At 39.9% G+C, this 16,457-nt stretch overlaps 1 protein-coding gene across 1 annotated transcript in view; it reads right to left on the bottom strand.

The window, feature by feature from the left end:
- MRPS5 (mitochondrial ribosomal protein S5) overlaps positions 1-16,457 on the bottom strand; it is a 51,196-nt gene that overhangs the window by 18,318 nt on the left and 16,421 nt on the right. The window contains exons 3-5 of the mRNA XM_026044026.1: positions 13,726-13,851; positions 13,198-13,431; positions 9,568-9,602 (exon numbers count right to left, since the gene is read on the bottom strand). Coding sequence (XP_025899811.1) covers positions 9,568-9,602; positions 13,198-13,431; positions 13,726-13,851 — 395 coding nt within the window. The remainder of the gene's footprint in view (positions 1-9,567; positions 9,603-13,197; positions 13,432-13,725; positions 13,852-16,457) is intronic.

Raw genomic sequence — 16,457 nt, 5'->3', positions numbered from 1 at the left:
GGCTCTCATCACTATCTTGAGGAAAAATATCACCCTCCCACTTTTCAGAAAACCCACTCACACTAGTACCTGGAAATAGGCTATTTACATTGATTTATTCCATCTTGGGAAGACCCAGATAACTATTTTTAGTCCTTGAGTATTAAAAAGATCTTTTGTCCTCACTTCTTCCCTCTCTTCCCACACTCCTAGAAAGTTAAAAAAGAAAAAAATCCAGGGAAAAAAAATGATAGGCAGCTCTACCTTCAACACAACAAAGAATGTGAGAGATAGCCCTGGACTAAAATAGGAACATCAAGTGCTGTTGACATCAAAGGACCAGGACATAGATAATACTTAGCTCACGTCAGACTAAGCTCTGTGCATAGACTGGAGCCCACCAGGGGCTTTACACTGCAATCTTCTGCACTGTTTCTGTATAGAAATCAGGTATATTGCCAGACCTCAACACTTCACATATAAACCAGTGTTAAAAACCACWTTTGTTTAAGAAGGCCTGTACTGTATTCTAACCATTGAGCTGAAAATAAGAACTATTCTGACACTGAAAAAATTGCACCCTAAGCCACTGATCCAGCTACAAAGTGGCCACACTTGCAGAACGTTATTGTTGGCATGTTGATTTTTGAAAAAAAAATCAATTATTTAACAATGGRTGCTAGACGATATAAAGCCTTGCAGTTGGAGTAAGAATGGCATATGCAACCTGTCAACTACAGCTATAAATTCATGCTATACAACAGTAAATGCTACTGTGGGTTTTATTCTCACAGTATTTCTTCCTATAAATGACATTCAAGCAAAACAGCTTTCCTTTATAAGGAAATACCTGCACATGTTATTTCTCTCTCTTAACACGTAAGCGTACACTTGTGGCAGCATAATCTTACCAGAAAAGGGGCTTTTGCGTTTTTGTTCATAAATGCTACCATTTTTATGTTTTAGGCTGAGAGAACTGCTGAAAATCAAGACAAAAATGAGAAACAAACAAAAAAAGCAGCTTTTTTTTCCTGCAAATTGTAATTTTCCAGCAATTGTTTTAACCTCTTCTGSTGTTGTGAATACAAGGGCAGTGGAAAAGCCACACAGAAATAGCGTTATGTATGCTCCCTATTTAAAGTAAAAATAATATCTGTTTATTTTAACTCCCCCACTTCTTTTCAGAAAATTATGGGTCTCAGTTATCTCGGGCTCATTGCTGCCTTTGGACATAGAAATCTTTGCGGCTGTTAACATTTTTCTGCAAAAAATAAAAAGCAACACTCCTACCTTCTCCATTCATATCTGTGGCAACCTTATAAAACAATATAGCTCCAACCAGCTCCTAAAAAGCTTTTTCAGTATTCTAATATAATGAAGCAACAAAACAGATTTACATAGGACATGCAAGCATTGCAGAGCAACTTATTTTGCATTTAATCTAACGCATTTGACTGTAAATAATTATGCAGGAGGGCCATCTTTAGTAAACATCTACTGCAATGCCCAAACCAGCTGGGACGTGCCACAAAAATGAAGTAACAGCAGCTTTTTCCAAAGAACCCTTTTTTTGGCTGCACGCRGGGCTGATGCCAAGGGCTGATGAAGTTTTTCCCACTTACCTGCAACAACTGCAGCRGAGCCACAGTGAAAACAAAGCCAAATCTTATCTTACACTAACCTGAATATTAAAATAAATGGCTTTAGTGTTTAGGACTGGTGTGAGGTCCTGAAAGCAATCGTGGTTTTACAGGAGGAAACCCAGTTTGTTATTACACTTGGGCATGGCGAGCCTGAACAAAACTGACACCGTCCCACAGCCCCATAGCTCCTGCTTGCACGCTGCACGGCACTACCCAAAGAGACCGTGTCTGCCCAAAGTGAAACAAAAGACAAGGAAGATTCATCCTTACACTCCTGCAGTCTTCATGCAACGCCTGGCAGACCAGAGCAGGGACTCAAGTGGTGAAAATCTTACTTCTGCCAGGAGAGAAGTTTCCTACTAATGTACTGAGTTGCAAACCACAGGTCTCACTGGGAAGGGGGTTTACTCCAGCAGCTCCCTGCCCTCTCCAACTTACTCTATAGATATCTATAGGATATCTCTCCAAGTTATTCTATAGCTCAGAGATATTCTCTATATATTTCTCCATAAGAAAGGTTGCAAGAATCCAGATCCTAAGCACTTGCAGTCCTGTCTTTGAGAGGGCCAATGACAAAAGTCTAGGGAAGAGGTTGGATGTGGAATCGCATCACTTCTTCTGAACTTGGTCCTCATTTTTAGCACTTTGTGCCATGGGGACAGGGCAACGCCCAGGAGTTGCACAGAAGTGGATTCGCATTCCTGTTTGAGGGCAACCTCAACAAGTCCCTGCTCTCTGCTGCGTGTCTCAAATGCCAGGATTGGGTCTTCTCCCTGAAGCAGCCCCTCTTCCTCCTTTCTCAGCTCTTTAAAGACATGMACTGAAGATCAGCGCACCCTTGGCAGGTTATCTGCAGAACATCTGCCACAACGCCCTGGAGATGGCCTGTCACAAGAGACTTCCATTACTGGAGGCAGCCGCTTCTGAAGCAAGAGCTGCTTTGCTAAACGCTGAACAACATGGAAATGGTGTTTGACCAAGGAGACCATCTGCTTGATCCTTCATCCATTTCCTTCCCTTAGGGATTAAACTTCTTTGTAGTTGTTATAATCCCACCTCCCCACACCCCTCAAGCCAAAAAAACAGCGTTAAGGAGGTGTAAAATATAACTTAATATGCAAAATAATTACTTCACGAACACGATTTATGTAGTTAACCATACCATGCATCAGACTCTCCATCTACTTTTATTACCAGAAATGAAACACGGGCTGCAGAAGACAGCATCATTTCACAAGGGCTGAACAAAGCAAAACTCAGAAAAACAACAGCCTGAAAAGTCACAGCATCTACCAAAGCAAAACACATACCTATTTCACACAACTTTATCAAACATCATAGCACTTCCTAATGGATCAACTTGTTTCACATTTAACCATTGACCTACAACCAAAGCCTCTAATTTATAGACCCACTCAAAGAAATCTTAAATAAACATACCAAATTTGATTTAAATATATATTTAGTAAAGAAGCTGAAATCCCACAGTTATGGTGCTGAAGATTACAAAACAGGACTCCGGGAAAAAAAAAAAAAAGAGGAAAAGGGGAAAATCTGTCTCTACTTTTATGGGAGCTACCCACGGAACTCAAGTCTACAAGTTCCCTTCCAACACAGACTAAGCTTAAATCTAAACCTTCAAGCAGACTTTGCTATATTATTTTAGAAGTCCTTCATTTCACCCCAAAGGTTCATTTACTTAAAGGAATTTTAATAAACTGGGAATTCTTTTTTTCTAAAACCCACCAGGACAATCTATTATGAGTACAGTAATTCCCACTAATGATTCATCTAAGAGAAACTCAAATAAGAGAAGGCTCCTCTATCTCTTCGGTATTTCAAAGGCTATTCATTTATTAAGAAACTAAACAGAAGCACACACATTTTCAAATACTCTTTTGCGAACCAATGATTTTAAACCTGAGATCAACGGATTAGTTTTTCACTTTAAAATAAGCCCACATACAAAGCATATAGCATAAATCAAAACATTTTATTATTATTATTTACTTAAATGATTTTTGTTGCATTTATCCTTCTTACTGTAATCCTTAAATTATTACTAAATAGGATTTGGCATGGAAATAGATATTCAGACGCTCAGACAACCGTCAGTACTGTTTTAACAATGCTAACTTTAAAGGTTGTTTCTGGAAGCCCAGACATACGCAGACCAGAATACATATTATGCTACGTAAATATGCAGTAGATAAAAATAACCCATCTACTGTTGCCACAAACCATCTGTGATATTAAGTGTAAATTTGCTTCTCAATCTATTTTCTATCATCTCTTATCTAGGCATCAATGAAAAATCTCACAAGAATATACCACAGTATCTAACAAAAYGGCAATGACAAATCTCACAAGAATATGCTAAAATATCTAATAAAACAGTAAAATTTGTGATACTGAACTCAATTTTACAGGTCTGTATCAGTTTAGATACACCCAATTACAGGTAAGGGGAATCRTTTTGAATTTCTGTTGCTGCAAACTCAGAAATGGGATAAGTGACCATAACAATAAAAGGACATACAGAACATTAAATATGAGCTGACAGTTAAGCTCAGGTCTTTCGAAAATACGTATTCTCTTAAGATTCAGCCTGAAGCTCATTAAAGGAACAAGATATCTCTCATTACATTGACTTTCAAGTGCCTTTAATTGAATCTGTTCTTAGCAGTGTACAGCACTACTATTATGTATGTTCTGCTGAGTCTTCCAAAACTCGAAAGTTGATCTTAAACATCAATTTAGTTTTAAAACAGTGATCATATCCCAAAGACTAAAATAGCTTTGACGTGATAACAGAAAGGACCCTGTATGTATTTTCAACCTGGCACAAACGGCTAAACTAAAAGCGGAAGATGAAACTAAATATATAAATAAACTAACTAACTAAATAAATGATCAGGACATAAATCTACGGGCTGAATTACAGACCATTCCCATCCACTGCTTGGGAGGAAAGCACAGGTTCGTGCTGCTTCACTTAGCCTGCATATCCTGCTCATTCAGAGAGTATCACAGACCCAATTTCACTTGATGACAGCATCAGATGACTCTCCTTTGGGAGCCAAGTGTATACTTTTCGAGGTAAATCTGCCCTAATGTTAGTAATTACACTACTTACCAAATAAAACCAGGGGAAGCGAGGAAGCGAACAAAAAAAGTCTACAAATCAAATGAAACAGACCTGAAAAGTCATACAGCAACATGCCCCCAAGCAGCACTTTTAAAGCCAAAGAATTACAGAAAAAATAGTTCAGGTTAATGATTTTGCCTCTGCATTGCATTCTTGACAGCTTTATCTAACCTGCTTTTAAAATGCTCCAGTGATAGAGCTCTCCCGTGTTCTCCCAGGTTCAATTTTCCCTACCGCATCTTTTCCTTCATGTCGAAAGCCAAGTTTCCTGTGCTCACAGAAGCGGATGGAGTCTCAGCTTCTCCTCTCAGCAAGTGCAGGAAGAAGGTGGTTAAGGACAAACAGAATTGGCTCGTTTATCAGAAGAGAACAGAAACCTCAGACACTTTCTGGAATAGTGCTCTCAGTTTGATTTTCTTTTGTTCTTCCCTTAACTTTCAGATAAGGAGGGGTTGTGAATCAGGCTCTCCTGTTTAATGAAATGTTTCTCATAATCCCTCTCTCTCTCAACTCAAAGCAGCCTTCGAGTCACTTGAAAYAACTCACTTGCCAGTGAGCTATGCTTGCACACAGTGTAAGATTGATCCCAGTTATATTAACTTTGCCATTACTCTTGCATCCTACACACACCATTTCCTAGTTACCCAAAGCAATTTCAAAGATGTTTGATTTTAACTCCAGCTACATCTTCCCTATTCTGCCCTTGGGACCTACTTCAATGACAGCAAAGGACAGGCTTCTATTTCCACATCAAACACAACAGGGAAACTCTCAAAAGCTGGTGAAAATAAGTTCCCATTCCAATGTTTGCTTTGTGGAAATCACATCACAAGGACTGGCAGTGTGATTTCCAAAGCAAAGGTAACTGGCCAGTGTTTTGAAAAGCAGATGATGCCAACAGTCACAGGCAGAGAGTGTGAAAAACAAAACAGAAAAAAAGTGAAAAGTGCCACTTGCCTCTATATAAGACACAGGTAACACATGAGTTTCCACATTTCTCCCTACATCTCTAGAGCAGATCCACCAAAAGGGCATTTTTATCAAGGGACAGGATTTCCCTGGCTTGGAAATATCTGCTGCTCTCTCTGAGGAAACAGTGACGCTGCTTTCCAGTCTCTTTTGCACACCCTGTAACCCACTCCTACCTCCTGTGCAGCCTTGGGTCGCAGTGAGCCCTGAAAAGCTGATATATCAAAGGACTGCCACTACTCAGACTGTCTGCTCATCACATTTGGCACTGATCTGAGTTGGGATGTAGCCCATCTCCTTCCCTGTTTAACTGCCACCCCCATTTTTAATGACCAACCTTCTCCCTCTGCCTCCAAATGAAGCAAGGGCTGCTTGTTCTTGCAGTTCCCTCCCCAGCAAGTTCTGATTTATGGTCAAGGGACTGGTTCATTTTTTTTTTCCGAGGCCTTCCTCCAAAAGAGGAGATGTTTGGCCATGCTCCAAGAACAATCCACCCAGACAGAAGGTCTGGCACAAGAATCAATGTTTGGCACTTGCCTAGAGATATGCACTACAAAAAAAAAAGAGGTACAGTTCCAAAGATGAAAATCTCAATACAAGATTTTGACTCTGACCATAATGCAAAATCTCGAGGCAGAATAACTGTTTTCAAGTGCATCCTGCTAATTAAGTAAATGCTATCCCTTGCCAGATTTGTCAGACATGATTTGTTTCTGAAAAGTATTTGCATGAAGAAAAACCAGCTGCTCTAGCATGATGACAGCATATAATAAGACACATGAGCACAAAACAGGACGTATATAGAAGGAACATGATTCCTAAAAGGGCATCACTTGTGAACTTTGGCAGGGGAGCACGATATGACGTGCCTGTGAGCAAAACTAAGACGAGATTCAAACACATGCAGAGTGGAAGAAATACCTTTCCCAGACATATCCTTTATCATAGAGGCACAGGCACAACGCAAGACTTCTGAAAATGCAGGTAATATTTCATAGAAGTGCTTAACTAAGAGAATAATGACGAGTAACATGATGATCGGTCACCGTTACCCATTTATAACTGCAATTTGGAAAAGCCTACTGAAAATACACCAGAATGCAAAAGAGTAGCTTTTGAACACTAACTTCCCATCTGCTGCTGCTGACTGGCAAAGCCACATCTGAAAGGGTCCGGAATCCTCCTACTTCCTTAATTTCCCTGGGCTGAAACCACAGTTCACTCGCACAACCATCAGAAGGCATCTGGAAGCTTCAGAGACACGTGCTCAGTGACAAACGGTTATTTACTTCGAGGCTGTGTCTTCTCTGCAGGAAAATTTTAAGAACAAAGAAGAGGTCATGACTGTGAGATATTCACCCGCCTTTTCAGTTACCCCCACTGCATATCATGAAGAGCAATCCAGCAAGCACCGAGTGGCKGGATTTTGTAAAATTCTTCTGCAAATGATCACATTTGCATTTTACTGCTTCATCTATCCTGTAATTCAGCATTACTTTTCAAGCTAGTGTTGCAAATTGTGACAGCACTGAGTGGACATGAATGTTTCTGAGGGTGCCGGGCGCTCCATGTGCTAAGTAATAAGTATATTCAGAGTAAATTAGAAGTCATCTTGAGGACCTATCTTTTCTTTTAATACATTACTAAGAGGAGAAAAATGTCCTACTCTGCCTACCCAATTTTTCAGCGTGCCACCTTATCCTACCAGATAATCTACAGCTGGATTTCCAATCTTACACAAGCCTCAGCTCATTCAAAGCAGCAATGCTGCTTTCATCACAGTCACAAAAGAAAAGGTTTATTATAAAGTGGAATATGTGAAAAAGTCTCAGATGATACTGCACTTCAGCTGCTAAAAAATAAAGTTAAAGGAGACTGCTAGTTCCAGTAGCTGAGAAAATACATACAGTCTTTTCTTCGTGACCAAAATAATCACTTGAGGAGTTCTGCTTCTTTCACCTCAGGGTTTTAGCAATGACTGCCCTTCAACACTTGCATTTGACTATTTTAAAAATAATTACACTACCAAGCAGAGCAGGAAAAAATAAAAAATGAGAATGGCTTTTAGACAGTAAAAATGGAAGAATAAAAAAATGGAAGAATGGAAGAAAGGAAGAAAGAGAAAACAGGAAGTTAAATGTCATGGTGGAGACAAAAAAGGCTCATTTTATCTCCTAGTGCTGCTAAGTAGGAAGAGAATATATCTGCATAACAACTTAAGTAAAAGTCACTTTACAGTGATAAAAGGGTCATGTACAGGCGTTCATACGTACAAAGAGACCCACTATGTATTTATCAGAGAATATGCATTGATTCAGGTTTATACCCAGGTTCTCAGATCATGATGTGAAATGAAAGGAAGCTCTTTTTAAAGCTGCAACTAAACATCTATTTTTCTTCACTAATGTAGTAGTTAAATATTAATAGCAAATGAATGTTTGGATAAGAACCCTGAGCAGAGTGCAAACCTAATAAGCAGCTTCATCTGTTGGTAAGTAAACAGCACAAAAACGTTAAAAGTGACAAGTTTACACAATTACTTTAAATGCAAAACCACTGGGCTGATTTGTGCCACCAAATGTTTTTGTAAAAGGACTGCAATTAATTTACCAAAGCGCAACTCAAGTTTCCACAAAATATCCCCAGGAATTCATTCAGCTGCAGATATGGGATGCTTACATTCTTCCACACAGGGTGCCCAAAGTGCCACCTTAAAGCGAGGTCTTATTTGAGTGATTTCCAGAACTGCAGCATGTTCTGACAACCTACCCTGAGGAAGGCTCTGCCAGAAAGTCTTCCTCCAGCCAGTGGCCCACGTGAAGACACGCAGCACGGTGTCCTGCTCTGGGGAGCAGGCCGCCTCTGCAGGCTGCTGAGCTGGCCTTCAGCATGTGAAGCCCTGAGCAAGGCTTTCAGATCTCAGCCTACCAAAAACTGCAAGCAAGTTTTTGCAAGCTGCAAGTAACACTGACTTTCTCCCTGTGTCTTCTTCACCATTAATAGCAATACCTCTGAACGGGGAAAGCTCAGCCAAAACTTTGTATTAATGCTTTCTGATGGCCTGAGTTGGAAGCAGTCCGTTTGCTACACTTTAGAAGGTTTTCTTTTCAAATGTCTGAACTTATTTTGGCAAAAACCAAGTCCTTTTAACACACCATGCATTTTTAAAAGAATTAGAACCAAATTGTGGGAGTTCAGCTCTTTAAAAAACATAAATCACAAACTCATGGACTTGGATAGAGCTGGAAATGAGCTGGCAACCRCCACCAGTCAGTGGGGAATGGTATGGAATAAACAGGGAAAGAGGGCAAAAATYGTTCACATTTCCAGAGCTGCCACCTTCCGGATGCTGCACATCCTCCAGCTTTGAACAAATCAATTGTACAGTCAAAGAAATCAATTTATAACTGAAGTCATCCCCCATCAATGATCCTTACACGAATGCCATTGCTTCCAAAGCAAGTGAATAAAAATAAATGGCAGGCAAAATATCTGTTAATGACCRGTACTGTTAATAGTCTGCTTTGGTATGAGTTGCATTCTCCAGCACTTTTGAGAAATAATAAGGGTCAACATACCTGCAATACAAACATGTTTTGTATCACACCAAAATTCTACTTTCTGTTTTCCAGCAAAACACTCACCTTGACTTTTACCAATGGATTATCTTCTTGTGTTGCTCAACACCACAAATGCAATAGAATACTGGACTAATTCCTGATGCTATAAGACTTATCAAGGCTTATCAAGGACCGGTTAATAAGGTCTAAGACCAATATAAAATAGCGATAGTTAGGTTGAAGGTCTTGAGCACTTTGTAACACTTACTTCAATGACTCTTGTTTCAAAGTCTTCATATGTCTCTGTTGGGAGAAAAAGAAGGTATTAATGTGTGTTAATTATCTATCTGTGCATTAATTATCTATCAGCACAGCTCCCTACAGGTGGTATAATTTTAAAAGGTCCTAATTTTATATAATGGTTAACTCATAAWTTAACCTCAATATTAAAAAGAAAAGCTAAGAATTTCAATATATGTATTGGGAGTTGCTTTCTTTTTAAGGATTTCAAATATACTTTGTAATTTCACTCCGTACATTCTCCTTTAGAATATCACTGAGAAAACAACATGCTGCCTTTATTAATAAAACATTTTTCTCATTTCTTTCGTAAAAACCAACATTTGTGGAAAAAAAAAAGCTTTAAAAATTCCAGCTCAAATGATGAACTTCCCAGCTTCCCAGRAAGTCTAATATAGCACTTGTTATGATTACAATACTGCTCATTATAATTAAGAGGTGACAACTGTTAGACACGCTCACGGTGCTACTAGGTATTCTAACCTTCAACCCCAATCAATATATAATCTTTTAAGGTATTCCATACACAGAGAAGAAAGAGGGAAATAGTTTTCAAAGAATGTCCAACTTAAATAACCAGAGTAGTGTGTGTGAAGAAGGAAAAAAGAGAAAAAAGCTTTAATTTTCTAAATGGTAAAGAAAATATAAAGATTTAACCCGTTTGCTTGATCATTGCACAGAGAACTACAGAAGAGCTGATAAACGATCCCAGCTGTCCTGAGGACCTGACCAATATTCTGGCCATGAGACAGATCTCTCTCCAAATTTTCTTATGGAGAATTCTGCAAAATTCAGCATTTATACTGATATACTTTTGTTAAATCATAAATGATATTCCCAATTCTCTGCAGCAACAGAAATGCTATGAAAAACAGTTTTCCACAGCATGCTATGATAAGAAAACATTTTGGGTTTTCAGTGGCTGCCTTGGACATASGTCGTAGCAATTGCTCCCTCCTGGTGACAAAATCTCATATTACTTAGAATATTTTGTAGCCTGTATTAGATAATCAATAGGGATTCAAGTAAATTGCAGGTATTTTTTGGAAATATTTCTGTGAAAATCCAGAAAAAGAAAAAACACCCCAAACCACGGCTGCTTCAAATAGCCAGGAATCTCAGACTGCGACTCTTTCTTCTGTTTCCATTTCAAAAGCTGCTCGAAAAAATGTCTTGCTAATCAATCAACACAATTCTAGCAGTATTTTTTTTCTCACCCATTGACAGCTTACGCTTCTGCCTTGCAAAATAAAGATTGCTTGAGCATCACATCTGTGTTTCAGTGGCAGCAGCGGTGAGAGCTGCACTTGGGCACCTTATTCGACCGTAAGGAGCGGACGCCTCCTTTCCACGGCACCAAAAGATATTGCATTTCTGCTCTGTCATTAGCACTGACTCCAAAGGAAGAAGACGTTTCAGAAGACTCCACAAACACTTCAATATAAACTGCAAATATCTTTGTTCGCTGAGAGCACACGCTTTAAATTCATCTGTATTTTAAAGCAAACTTTTTCCACATATGCCCTTTTAACGTGTAACACAAGAAGTCACCTCTTATTGCTCTCATGGAAAGAATAAATACCAATAAATAAAGCATCAAAAAATAACACTGAATTTAAATCAGTGGCAGTGGAGTGAAATGCAGCATATCAGGATACACAGGACTGATGAAGCCCTTCTGTCCTCTGGCTTTTCCAGCTGACCTCAAAAATGACAGCATTTCAACTTTACATGGAAAACCAACCCCAACATCAACAGCATCAGCCATACCAAAATCAAGGAAACTCCTAGCGAGCGAAACTCATACAGGCCTAAACGTTGTTTGAAAGAGCTGTCCCTTCTTTTAATGGAATAAACTATTTGAAAATGTACTCCAATTTAATTACCAGCACAGTCTTTTACTTTTCTCTTTTAGTGAAAGATCTCAAACTATGAAATCTGGACTTCCTCTGTATTCCACCACCAACTTTACTGGAAATATGAAACAGAATCACAGAATGGTTGAGGTTAGAAAGGACCTCTGGAGATCAAGTAAGGTCACCTAAAGCATGTTCCCCAGGATTGAGTCCCGGTGCCTTTCCAGTATCTCCAGGGAGGGAAACTTCACAATCTCTATGGGCGACCTCTCTGTCCCTACAGTTTATTAACATCTCAAACCACCTATTTTTCTACTTGTAGGACACGGCTCACTCAATGACAGGCTGCTAAGTCCCTCCTCCTGTCAGTGCTTTCATGAACTACTTGCTTTCAAGGTAATCAAATGAAATGCAAGGGAGCAGCTAGAGCTAACCTTTCATTTATATAACTTCAGTATTATGCTGCTATTAAAATACAGYGGCATGTTCTTAAAATTCAAGACAAAATAACATCCCCAAAGAGATCAGGCTCCCTATAAATCCACAAGATAAGTCACAGGGAAACAACATAACTCAGATGTTACTGTGACATAAGCCACAAAACTTATAAGCCATAAAGCTATAAGAACGGAAAACCTGGGAGAGGGGAAAGAGGGGAGAAGTAGACAGTGAAGTGACATGAATTTACAAAAGCAAAAGCTGCAAAAAATGCCTATAAACTTCAGTCTGTGTGAACAACAGCATTAAATCGCACTAAAAAGATAATGTTCTCTCTTCCTTACAACCCGGCATGAGACACACGTGGAATTTTGAATCCAGCTGCAACAGCGTATTACCAGAAAATATTCACAGGCAGAAACTCATAAACAAAGCACCAGGCAGATTGAGGACCAAGTGTTACTGAAAAAAGATGAGAAACCRGTATCATTCTGATTCCACACATGCAATTCCCCATTTAAGGTTTGTCCTGTGGCAGCACGATCCAAACTCTTACTGGGAGAACATGCTGCTAGACACAATGAACTCTGAAAATAATCAACCAAGCCTAACTCCTAAAAGAGTGCAGGAGTCTTCAACAAACCTGACACAACAGTGCTAGAAAATATGTAGAGTGAATTATCTCACTTTCTCTCACTTTATCACYTCCTTTATCTTACCTCACCTTATATCACTTCCTTTAAAAACAAAAGCCTAAGGATGACATTAAAAATACAAACATTGTTAACTGCTCCAGCTGAGTATGAGCAGCAACTCCTTCTGTATTTAATCGGCTGTAAGGCACTCCTTTTTCTCATGTTAAATAAAGCTACCATAGATTTTCTAGAGATCTCAAGAACACTCCTAACAAAAAGTTTCCCTTCTGAGTCTATATAGAGGACATTCCTAGTCTGTAGTTTTACTAAATTTCACTAAGAGATTAAAGTAGATAGCATATAAATAAGGAACACCTCTTAGCTACATTCCAAGTACATATATGTTTAACTTGTACACCATTAAATGAACAACAACAAAAAATGGCTATAACAGCTACATCGAACTAAGCAGTAATTACCAACATTTCATCCATGTTAACACAGCTTGTCCTTGGATTTAGCTGCCTTGGTTTATGTATGGGAGTAAGTACAGATCTTTTAATTGCAGGAAAAGTCTAGACCCTGCAGGAAGTGTCTGGATCCTATTTTCTCCCAGGCCCTTAAATCAGTAAGATCAAAYAAAACTGGAACAATATTCAGCCTGCTTACCTCCATTGGGACCCGGGTCAGGGGGGTCCAGGAGGACACCTCCCCAACAATGTCCACTCCAACCACCCTCTCTCTTAACTTTTATTTTTCTCTTCTTCTCCCATGTATCTCTCTGTTGAACAATTTCAGACTGAATTCTCTCTCGTTCTTCTTTCTTYCGCTGGGTAATTGCTTGGACTCTTCCACTTTGTATCACAGGAGCATTAAGACCAGGCCAGAGCAAACCAGAACGTCCTTGAAGACAGAAAACAAAGAAAGAAAATACTTCTTCTTCCAAAGTAGGAATGAAACTCTGCACACAGTGAAAATCCAGTAAAATGGGGTAGTATGCTCATGCATTTAAACTACATTCTGTGATAGAGAATTTATATTTAAAAACACAAACAACCACATTAGGATTTTCTTTTTTAATAAGACAAATAGCTCTAAAGCTGCTCTGACATTATGGAAATAAATAGAAATTTGTAAGTTTATAAAACTAAGAAACACAAATTATATAGTCAGGATATTTCTTATTCGTGGATCTACCTTCACCAATCTCCTGGCCTCTGTTGAGATTCTTCCTTATCTTCTTCTTCCTTCTCTTTCCTCTCCCTTTCTTTACTCCCGCACCAGTCTCTGCCAAAGCTCCTTTCCACAACTCATCAGCTGTCACTGAAACGAGAGAGCTTTCATAAGTAATGTACAAGTACTGCTTACACTGGAAAATGAAGCCAAACCAAAAATAAACAACAAAAAAGCCTTGCTTTATCTTTGCTGCGATTTGGTACTAAGCTGTACTTTGCTAAAAAGAGTAATTTCCTACTACACAACATAGACCTGTTGCAGGTATGGCTCTGCTGGCAGTGATGACTGCAATAAGATAAGCACCCAGCTGGGTGCATGTTTTATGAAAGCCCATTCAAAATCCATTTAAAGGCAAACAGTTCAATCCATCCTACTATTTACCTAGCTTATAGAAACAGGAAGCTTCGCTGAATTACAGAAGGGCTGAGGTTGGAAGGGACCTCTTGGAAATCACCTACTCCAATCTCCCTGCACAAGCAGGGTCACCTAAAACACAGCTCCATGTCCCTCCTGTACTGAGGAGCCYATAAGGGGACATAGGCTCCAGATGTGGCTTCACCAGAGCTGAGCAGAGGGGGACGGTCACCTCCCTCAACCTGCTGGCAACATCTTCCTCATGCACCCCAGGCCTTCTCGGCCTCAAGGTACCTTGCTGGCTCATGGTTGACTTGTTCAGCAGAACTCTCATTACTTCCTCACAACAAAAACTAACCAGAAATGATCTGTGGACAGGAGGAAGACGTTGCAGAGACACTACTGCAGCCTGGTAGAGCAGATGAGAAGGCTACCACCAAGGAATCAACATGCACAATTACTGTTTTATTTGCAGATCGATGTTATCATGTGCTTTGTCCAGAGGCAACATTCTTATGACAACTTCAATCTTTGTCTCAGACTGCAGACTGATTCTGTTTTATCCAATTTAGCCATCTGTAAACACTTTTAACCAGGGGAAGAAAAATAACTAGACTCCAACGCCTACAGCTCCTCAGCAAACAATTCCAGCACACTTGGCAGATAAATCCACGTGGGAGATGCAGTCCTGCGGAGCAGCAGCTGTGCTGGTGCTGGGGAAGCTCTGCTGTGGTGACAACAAGGTGAAGACTGGACAGAGTTTCTAGAGCTAGCGCTACCTGCTTGGGTTTATTTTGGCCATATCAAGTCTAGGAAGCTACAAAATTGTGTTCCCACAAGACGGGCAAGAGCAGAATGGCCTAAAAAGTCTAGGAATAGTGCAACAAGCCAAAACGAGCAAGACAGATATCACGTCAGGCTTAACAAGTGGAAACGCCTGTGGATTGCAGATAACAGCGACGTTTATCACGTTTCTTACATGCTGCGATGCAAGAATGGTATCTGCATCTGGGCAGGCTTTATGCCTTGCCCAGAGGAAATAACTTTCTGGAAATCCACTTTCTTTGTCCSGACACTCGAGCAAACGTTGATGTTGAGATGTTGATGCTAAAAACCACAGCAACTTCACCAAATGGCTGAAAGCCAGCCCCTCAGCAGCCAGTGATAAAGACAGAAATCCATTTGACAACAAAAATCAATAGATACCAGTGTGTGCTAAATGCCAAAAGTACCAGGGGAAAGAGGAGGGAAAACTTCACTGCTGCCTGGAGTGTGGGCACAGGTCACTCAACGTCCTCAGGTATCAGGGGGGGGAAATGTAAGARGAGGCACCTCAGATCTTGCCAGGACGTGGCTCAATGTGATTACTGGGCAGGACTAAACCACCAGCAAAGCAACGTGAACTCACCAAGCAGGAAAACGTGGGTGCTGAACAGGCAGGTTACCTTCTGACATAAGCTGAATGGGTAGCACACAATAAATACAAGTTCCATTACCCTACGTTAATATTACCTTAAAGTTTAATTAGAAAAAATACTGGTAGGCAGGTGATATATCCAGTTATGTTTTTAAAGGGGACTATGAGGCTGATGCATGAGTTGCAAAGCTAGCAACTGATCACCCAGACTTAATCTTCTTAGTTTCTTCAGAAAACATTGTGTAACCGGCAGATTCAGTGTGCTTATGATAATGCTGCTGGCCTGGAAATGCATTGCAATAAAGGTGCAGTCCGTATATGTGTTTCTCTGCAGGGTTATTTTCAAACCATTCCATCTACTTCAGCTTGTGCGGCCTCACCAGCAGTTCTATTAACTACCAATGAGGCTACAGAGCTGCAGCTGAGGGACCAGAACAGGAAGCACTTGAGCTGGTAACACAGTCAAAAAAACAGGAAAAAAAAAAAAAAAGAAACATTTTCTAAATATCCTTATGATAAAAATCACTTAATGTCAAAACCAGAAAAGTAGTAAGAGTCACAGAGGAAGGAGATTGCTTTGTACCGAAGGAGACAAGTCAATGCCGGCAAAGATGAGGGCAGGCTGAGACCGGGATTAGCCTCGAGCGCTGCACAAAATCTGACAAAATTAGAACCAGAGAAAAATGTCACATTTGGTACCAAAGTGCAGTTCAGCTAATCAGTCTATAATAATATCTTCATGCGTTTGGAAAGCCATTGAATTTCATGAAACACATGAGAAGCCTGCAGGCTGCCAGGCTGAGTTCTCTGTAAGATGGGAGATATCAAGCTGATTTTAAAACAAAGTGACAGAAAAGGAAATAGGCTGCAGTCAAGACAATTAAAACGGTGGGGATATTGCTGAAGATGGACAGACAGGACT

This window comes from Nothoprocta perdicaria, unplaced genomic scaffold, assembly GCF_003342845.1.
Source record: "Nothoprocta perdicaria isolate Ctin4 unplaced genomic scaffold, notPer1 scaffold_347, whole genome shotgun sequence".
Lineage (NCBI taxonomy): Eukaryota > Metazoa > Chordata > Aves > Tinamiformes > Tinamidae > Nothoprocta > Nothoprocta perdicaria.
The sequence above is the reverse complement of the archived record's forward strand: the minus strand, read 5'-3'. Positions and strand labels throughout refer to the sequence as shown.